The sequence below is a fragment of the Macadamia integrifolia genome, unplaced genomic scaffold (genome assembly GCF_013358625.1).
Source record: "Macadamia integrifolia cultivar HAES 741 unplaced genomic scaffold, SCU_Mint_v3 scaffold3385, whole genome shotgun sequence".
Lineage (NCBI taxonomy): Eukaryota > Viridiplantae > Streptophyta > Magnoliopsida > Proteales > Proteaceae > Macadamia > Macadamia integrifolia.
Genome location: NW_024869451.1, coordinates 1 through 9,212, shown reverse-complemented (window position 1 = coordinate 9,212; position 9,212 = coordinate 1). Strand labels below are relative to the sequence as shown.

At 40.0% G+C, this 9,212-nt stretch overlaps 1 protein-coding gene across 1 annotated transcript; it reads left to right on the top strand.

The window, feature by feature from the left end:
• The first annotated feature begins 815 nt into the window (after positions 1-815).
• Positions 816-4,838, top strand: LOC122068094 (receptor protein-tyrosine kinase CEPR1-like). The gene is made up of 2 exons (XM_042631939.1): positions 816-3,518; positions 3,720-4,838. The coding sequence occupies exons 1-2, from the start codon at positions 986-988 to the stop codon at positions 4,109-4,111; spliced, it is 2,925 nt and encodes a 974-aa protein (XP_042487873.1). The 5' UTR covers positions 816-985; the 3' UTR covers positions 4,112-4,838.
• The last annotated feature ends 4,374 nt before the right edge of the window (positions 4,839-9,212 follow it).

Sequence of the window (9,212 nt, the reverse complement as noted above, 5' to 3'; positions counted from 1 at the left end):
ATTGGTGGATGTCACTAGTTTATCGAAAGTTGGCGGTATTGCCCAACCCTCTCCCAAAGAAAGGGAAACTGATGGGCATGTTACTAGGGTACTCAGCAAGTGTTCATCCTTTCTCCTCAATCCTCCTTTGGAAGACACCCCCTTGTCCTCTTGTGTTCACCCTGTGATTGGTGCATGTTGCTAGTTTACTGAAAGCAAGTGGCATTATGCCCATCATTTAAAAAAAAACATGGTATTTTTCCAATTATCACAAAGCATCTATTCTATCATGTGAACAGATGATATATTAAGTTTGACCACTGAATAGAGAGAACATGGTCTAGATTAGCCATTTGTCAAATTTCAGGGTCTAATTCTATCAAATATTCGATGTTGTATTAACACACACACCATGTATATGTCCATGCATGAACATTACTGCACTCTCGCAACTCTTAGTGGAAATAACTCGGTTCAAATTATGAATCCTATTTGTCTTGTGATTTTTGGAACATCACTTTCCATTGTTACATGAATAAATACATTCGGTCAATTTCGATTCTTGAAAACTTCACACTAAATGAAATCGACAACGAAAATGATTCTGCTCTTTAGGTCGGCCCAACCAGTTCGGGTTGATTTCAACATCCATATTAAGCACAGAACCGGCCTAAAAGTGGTGGTTCAAGTTAAGGTGCATGTGGGGAGCTACAGAACCGGTTCAATTGGACTGAGAAGTATCCTTTACATGATAATGTTGGGTCCAATTCAATTTTGTCCTCTTACACCTCCTCCTCTTTTGCGTACTATTTTACTATTTTCCAGCATGCATCTCCTCCTTGCCTCCTTATTTATCAACACTGTTTAATATTGCTGCAACCAATAAGGCAATACTAGACTCAACCCTGCCATTTTATACACTTCCATCTCTTCCTCTTCCTTCTTCTCCTCCTAGAAGGCAATACCATTACCACCTTGTCTCTCTCTTTCTCTCTCTATATATTATATGCCTCTTTCATTTTTTTATCCCTTCACCAACCTTTCCTGCAACAAGATGGGTCTGCCATCTCCGCTCTTCCTCCTCATGTTACTTCTTTTTCAATTCAATCTGTCCTCCCAGGCCACAGATTGTTATAATCAGTCTAATTTCTTCAGTCTCATGAAGGAATCACTCTCTGGCAAATCTTTGTCTCTTTGGGACATCCAATCTCCTTTCTGTGACTATGCAGGAGTCCACTGCAATGGTCATGGAGATGTTGAGACTATTGATGTGTCAGGTTGGTCACTCACTGGCCATTTTCCCCCCAGCATCTGCTCTTATCTGCCACAGCTTCGTAATCTCCGGCTTGGCCTAAACAAGTTCCATGGTGAATTCCTAGCTACCATCATCAACTGCTCTGCCTTAGAAGAGCTTAATATTACTGGGTCATATCTCACTGGAACACTACCAGATTTTTCACCTTTGGCCTCCTCTCTCCGAATACTTGATCTTTCATACAACTCTTTCACTGGCCAATTCCCCTTCTCTGTTACCAACCTCACCAATCTGGAAGTTCTGAATTTCAACGAAAATGCCTATTTCGACCCATGGCAGTTACCTGAGGACATATCTAAGCTGACCAAGCTCAAATCAATGATCTTGTCAACAGCTACGGTGCATGGCAAGATTCCAGCAACAATTGGGAACATGACTTCACTTGTAGACCTTGAATTGAGTGGTAATTTCCTTGTGGGTCATATTCCTGTGGAGATTTCAAAGCTCAAGAACTTGCAGCAGCTCGAGCTCTACTATAATCTGCTCGTCGGTGAAATACCAAATGAGCTTGGAAATATGACAAATCTCATTGATTTGGACATGTCTGTCAATCAGCTAACTGGAACGATTCCTGAGTCTCTCTGTAAGCTTCCAAATCTTCAAGTACTGCAGCTATACAACAATACACTCACCGGAGAAATTCCGAGAATAATTGGGTATTCAGCTACTTTGAGGATACTATCCCTCTATGACAATTACTTGACAGGGACAGTGCCCTCGAATCTTGGGGCTTCATCCAAGTTGGAAGGTTTGGACTTGTCAGAGAACAACTTATCAGGGGAGTTGCCACCAGAGGTTTGCAAGGGAGGTAAATTGGTGTACTTTCTTGTGTTGCAAAATAAGTTTTCTGGTCAACTGCCTGATTCTTATCAGAATTGTAAGACTCTTCTTCGGTTTCGAGTTAGCAATAACCGGCTACAAGGCTTAATTCCTGAGGAGTTTCTGGGTCTTCCTCGTGCATCAATCATTGATTTAGGTTTCAATCATTTTGGAGGTCCAATTTCAAGATTAATTGGAAATGCTAAGAATTTATCAGAGCTGTTCATACAGGGGAACAATATTTCTGGTGTCATACCACCAGAAATTGCTCATGCTTTTAATCTGGTGAAGATTGATCTCAGTAACAATCTCTTCTCTGGACCTATTCCTCCTGAAATTGGAAACCTCAGAAAGTTGAACCTATTGCTTTTGCAAGGTAACAGTATAAATTCATCAATTCCTGCATCCCTTTCTTACTTGAAATCTCTAAATGTTCTTGATCTCTCGGACAACCAACTGACGGGGCTTATCCCAGAAAGCCTCTGTGAATTGCTTCCCAATTCAATCAACTTCTCAAACAATCAGCTCTCAGGTCCAGTTCCTCCATCACTGATTAAGGGAGGATTAGTAGAAAGCCTTTCAGGCAATCCAGGTCTCTGTGTTTCTATCTATACTAATTTATCCATTACGAAGTTCCCTATCTGTCCACAAATTCATATCAGAAAGAGGGTGAGCTGTATCTGGGTAATTGGGATTTCAATGTTGGTTGTAACCATTGGAGGTATCCTGCTTCTTAAACGTTGGTGTAGTAGAAAGAGAGTAGTGATGGAACAGGATGAGGAAATGGTGTCTGTGTCCTCCTTCTCACATGTCCAAAACTTCCACAAGGTGAGCTTTGACCAGCGAGAGATCATTGAGGCCCTGGTAGATAAGAACATTGTAGGGCGTGGAGGATCTGGGACTGTGTATAGGATCCAGTTGAGCAATGGAGAAGCTGTTGCAGTGAAGAAATTGTGGAGTCAAAAGACAAAGGACTCTTCAACAGAGGATGATCAGTTGGTCCTAGACAGGGGACTAAAGACAGAGGTAGAGACACTGGGAAGCATCAGGCACAAGAACATTGTCAAGTTGTACTGCTACTTTTCTAGCTCAGATTTGAATCTTCTGGTTTATGAATACATGCCAAATGGGAATCTCTGGGATGCACTTCACAGAGGACGAAGTCCACTGGACTGGCCAACCCGACATCGGATTGCACTTGGGATTGCACAAGGTCTAGCTTATCTTCACCATGATTTGATGCCGCCGATCATTCACCGAGATATCAAATCAACCAATATACTGCTCAGCGCCGATTACCAGGCCAAAGTTGCAGATTTTGGTATAGCCAAGGTCTTGCAAGCAAGAGGGTCAAAGGATTCCACTACTACTGTTATTGCTGGAACTTATGGGTACCTAGCCCCAGGTAGTAAAGTTACAATTCCAAAGCACTTCTATGGGTTTGATTCATATAGACTTATCTCTCTTATTTTCCTTGTCAAGCTCTTCTACTTTCCAATTGATCATAAATTTACATATCAAGTACTTGAGTTTTTCTTTGTTAATCATTCTCTATTCAACCCTGCTTGTTTTACAATATTGATGTCTGTTGACATTTTAATGACAGAGTATGCTTACTCCTCGAGGGCTACAGTCAAGTGTGATGTCTATAGCTTTGGGGTAGTGCTCATGGAACTGATAACTGGGAAGAAGCCAGTGGAGCCAGAGTTTGGAGAGAACAAGAACATCATCTACTGGGTCTCATGCAAGGTGGAGACCAAGGAAGGAGCAATGGAGGTCTTAGATAAGAAATTATCAGGGTTATTCAAGGATGAGATGATACAGGTTCTCCGGATCGCCATCCGTTGTACCTGTAGCGGTCCTGCCCTCCGCCCAACCATGAATGAGGTTGTTCAATCACTGATTGAGGCAGACCCTTGCAGGTTTGATTCTTGCAAGTCAACAGGAAAGCTCAGAGAATCATCAAATGCCACCAAGATCAAGAACCCATCTGAGTAATGACTAATAGAAGGTACTTGACTAGGGGTAAGTAGTCAATAGAAATAACATGAGAGTACAGATGAGTATGCCCTTCAAATTATTGGGATACTATTCTTGAAGAACAGCTTTTACCCTGTCACTGTAAAACTAAACAGGACAACGTACTAAAAGAAAGAAAGAAGAGAGATTCTGTCTTTCTTCCCCACAACCCCACCTCCTTTTCTGTGTTTTGCTTTTTGTTCTTGTAAGTATGTGAGAATCTGAGTATTATAACTGCTTCATAGTAACGCACAGCATCTACATATTTCAAAGATCCAAAAACGAAATTCATTCTCTTGCTTTTTATTTGGTCAGATAGTTCTTTTTCTACTCTTCTTGTTCTTCCTTTATTTGATGAGTGTGATACAGAGAAAGGAAGGACTAAGAAAAGCAGAAACTTTGAAGGAGAGTGGAGGTTGTGATTTGCAAGGTCGTCTCCTTTTGTATGTAAGTGGGTGGATTCCTGATTTTTGAATTTTAAAAGTTTAGATTCGTTGGCAGGAGCTATCCGTTGTAATAAAGATGGGAGGAATATCAATTGAGTGATGGGCATCTTTGTCATTGTGAGCTTGATTATTTTGTCGAAAGGGAGGTGAGAGCTGCGAAGAGATAAAGGAAGAAAAAGCACTTGGCTTCTTCATTCACCATATAGACAGTGTCCCATGAACTCCACTCAAAAAGTATGAAACTATTTATTTATTTGCAAGTGTTATGGAAGATGAGAAATTGCTGCTTCCATCATTAGAAAAGCATTTTTTCTATCCTTTACACTTATAATTTTAGGGGGAAAAAGAAAAATCCCAAATTGACAGTGTGAGGATGTGTTGGGGGTAAATGTTTTGTATTATGTCGCTTGCAACAGTGGGCTGATTTTGAAAGGCCTCAAGGCATTGAGGAATCGGCACATTCTGCTTATGGGTGGAACCACGATGAATCAGCAAGTCCATATGGGGGTTCGGGCAGTATCCCCCAAGAAATTTTTCTTAAGAGGCTATATGGATATTTTGTTAAATTTTTTGAACAGGGTATGCAATATAATTGAAACAAGGGTTCGAGAGGTGTGAAGACAAGTAGTTGTAACCTTATACTCCATTGATAGTGAAACACATATCATCTCACCATGGACATAGGCAATCTTTAGCAAATTACATAAATCTTTGTGTTTGATTATTGTTCACAATTTCATTTGGTTTCTACATTGTCTTAGGGTTTCCTTTATACAAGGATGCTTTCCCACGTTCTCTCACATCCTCACCATTTGGATCGTGCATAGTACATTTTCGCCTTCTTGACCATGTGGGCCCCTTATTGATGAAACCATTTCCTATGTCCCAACTGGTGTGGCATGAGAGATTCCCCTAACACTCGCGGCGTGGAAAACCTTTGCCCTTATTCTATGTCCATTATTAAAAAAGCTAGGTTGGACTAAAAAAGGAGATTGATCAAATGAGGAGTTGAATCTAATTTTGGTGGGTCCAAGGTCCACCAGGTGTGATGTGGGTTTTTGGGTCCACTAGGGAAGAATAGTATTCAAGTATTATTGAGATGCACCTGGAAAGGGAACTTTGCTTCTGGCAATGGCAAGGTGGAATGCTACCATGGAAACCAGAGAAGCTTTGATATAAGAATGAAGCCTTTGTTGCAAGCTTTAGAGCCCACTTGCACGATGGCTAGTGAAGCAATCATAAATCATTTGAAGCCCATGGCAGGCCCAAACCTGTCATGGTCAATGGGCTACAGCAATAGAGTCTATGTCCACTGGCTCCAGGCAAAAAGATTTAAACCCATAAGCCCAAAATCATTCCTTATCCTATTCTTCTTTGCTGTAGGAAGAAGACTAGTAAAAGATTTGAGGGTTTTCTTACACCAAATAGTGTGGGAAGGTCAATGGCTTTCATCAGCCCTTGACCATTTTTTAGCCACATGGGCTGGCCCTTGATCTGCCAGCTGTTGAATTTGCCTTTTTTTTTTTATATTTAATTTTATTTTTGTTGTTGTTTACTATATTCTGAGTATGTTTATCCATGTGATAGAAGATGAGTGTGGATCAGGTCCTCGTTCGAGAATCATTCTTGATGGGTGGATTCCATCTGTGTAGATTTGTCCCGTACGAAAATATTCTCGTATGAGATCCTGATAAAAAACTGTGCTATCTTACTTTGTAACGACTTCTTGTACATGTTTTGAGCTATAATTCGACTAGTGAAATTAGTGTGCATTCCTTTATTATAGGAATCAACTCATGCCCATCTAAATCCACCATGTGATTAACTATGAGTAAAACAAGTTAGAACGGTTCATTGCCATTACTTGGATAAAGAACCACTTCTCATATGGTATAGATTTAAAGTCCTAAGCAATTATTCTATTTTTCAATTATTGTGTTTTAAACTTCATTGAAACATATAACCCACACTTCCTAGCTACTTGTGTTCAAAACTTAAAAACTACAATTCTTTGAAGGTGGTAGCATGTTGTACAAGTAAAGCTTGTGGGTTATCATCCCCCTGGCTAGGATCAAATCCTACCTTCATCTTCTTCACTAGATGGTGGCCTGGTGAGCTATAATGATTGAGATGTTGCATCTAAATTTGCAGTAGGCCAATGTGACCTGTGAAACAACTTGACTGGACTAAGCCAAGTCTGCCGTAATAAATCCATTGTAGGTTGAGGTCCAGGTAGATTGAGTTGGAGTTCAGCCCCAAACTCCTGGCTCTAAATTTAGTTAATAAGCTCTAGCTAACAGGATTAGACGAGATTGGTTCAAACCCATCTAACGTTTGGGTGTGGGGGACCTTTTCCTTACCCTATCGGCTATGGTAAGGTAGGTTTCAATTGAAGAACGATGGTTTGACAAACCTGCAATTAATAGATGAATAGACATTGTAGTAGCTAGTTAATAATGTGAAAAATCTTCCGTGGGGGGTAGTGAGTGGTAGTGAGAATCCATCAGCTGGGGTGCATGTCGGGGCCCTCTCAGCCGTTGGATCTCACTGGCACTCATCATTCACCGTAGAGGATTTGAGTCCATCAAACTCCCAGAAACCCAAAGTCAGTCGTGGAGACCAACCTACAGAGATTCTAGAAGATTGAGGATAAGGAAGAGGAGGAAGAGGAGGAGGGACTATTTATTGCAAGTGAGTCATGAGTATTACTTGGTTGATAAATTGGGGAATTTAATAGAATTAGTGCCATCTAAGGCACATCAGTGTTGCGGATTTCATTCTCTCTCCTTCTTTTTAAGGGAAAAAGATCACTACTTGATCGCATGACCCTACGCCTAGAATCCCACTTCCCGACACATGGGTGGCAAAAAGATCACCCTATCCCCTGATTGGATGCATGTATGCCTCTCTTATGATTTTATGTATTGGTATCATGGGCAATTCACATCGGTTTAGCGAGTCTTCGATTTCAATACTTAGTTGATATCGTATCAGTTGAACGGTATAGACCAAGGGTAAAAAAGTACAAGAAAAAAATCCATTTTTGTAAGGAAAGCAAGGGGTATTTCTTTCTAATACAGGCGATCTGATACCAATTCATTCTGATACCATATCATTTTGGGGATGGCCAATACCCATTCTGATACCATGGTCTTCCTTGGTTGGTCCTCACCATGGCATAGTGGCCACACTATTAGATAGCGGCCCCTAGTCCAATAGTTAATTAATGAGAAAGGTTTACTATCAAGCTGTGTGGTCCTTGTGCCAACATTGGGCCAATGGGCAATGGGAGTGCATGCACGGAGATCCAAGGGGAGAGGAATAGGGGGCATTGTCTAGTAGCATTATTTTTCCTTTGATTAATATATAGGAAGAGGAACGTTACTTATTTGTGTTCCCCACACCCAAACACAATCACCTAGTTTTCAAAGGGTTGTGAAAAGATGCACATGTCACCTGAAACCATGGTTTGTGTTTGGGTGTGGGGAACACAATTGAGCAGTTTTCTGTTTCCCATATTGGGAAAAAGAAAGCTACCTAGTCGTGCGGCCACTATGCCCAGACATAGAGGCATACAAAATTACCATTGCACTCTCTAAAAAAAAAAAAAAAAAAAAAAAAAAAAATCTCATTCATGTTAATGCCCCTGCATGGGCTCATTAGCCCCCGCATTAGTGCAAGGGCCACGCAACGAAGCAGGGATCTCTTGCCCATTTATATTTTTTGTGAAGTTGATTTAACACACTTTAATGATAAAGTTTTCCTCCATTGGGCGAGAAGAAAAACATACAATTTGATAGTTATTAATACTCTCTTTGTACAATGAAATTTAAAAAATGCTTACATTCTTCATGATTCTAATCCCACTTTCATGAATGTTGATGATGAAAACACTACTTGTTTAATCTTGAGTGAAAGGAAACTACCCCACACTTGGTTCATTGCATAATTATGTGAAAAGAAAAAAAGGTTATGATTATATATTAAGGGAGAAAGAACGTTGCCGGTTTGTAATTCCCATGTCTAGACACAACCCCTAGTTTTAAGGGACAAAGGAGTTTTTTCACAACCCCTTGAAACCAAGGATTGTGTCTGGGCATGGGGAATGCGAACGGATAGCTTTCTTTCTAAAAGTAAGATGCAATAAAAGTCTCAAATATGTTTGGAAAATCTCTATGAAGTGAAGTGAGTTCAACAAAATAAGTTGGAAAATCAAGAAAAATAGTATTTCATATCCCTCATTTTTGCGATGTTTAGAATGCCAAATCAATATCCCACTAGGAAGAAGAGTCTAGGCATGACCTCGATATATGCATTTTTCAATATAATTTGATCTTATTTGAGCTTAGTGATACTGTTCACTTGAAAGAACAGTTTAGGCATGATATAGATTTATGTATTTTTCATCACAATGTAATGATTGACTTATGTATCTATCTTTCTCTTTTTATTTTTATTCATTTCCTTCACAACACCAAACTAAGGCTTAGGGCCCGTTTGGTATCGTTCTAAAAAAACTTTTCTGGAGTTTTTTCGTTCTATTAGAACGAAAAAACGGAATCTTCTGTTTGGTGCACTTATGGTCCGTTTCTGTTTTTTTGGAACAAAAAGTGAAAAAAAAAAACTGAAAAAAC

What these genes read in the sequence shown, in the direction of transcription:
- LOC122068094 (XM_042631939.1), top strand. Translation starts at nt 986, where the DNA reads ATGCCTCTTTCATTTTTTTATCCCTTCACCAACCTTTCCTGCAACAAG. An exon ending in TTATGGGTACCTAGCCCCAG is followed by an intron (nt 3,519 to 3,719) that starts GTAGTAAAGTTA and finishes TTTTAATGACAG; the next exon opens with AGTATGCTTACTCCTCGAGG.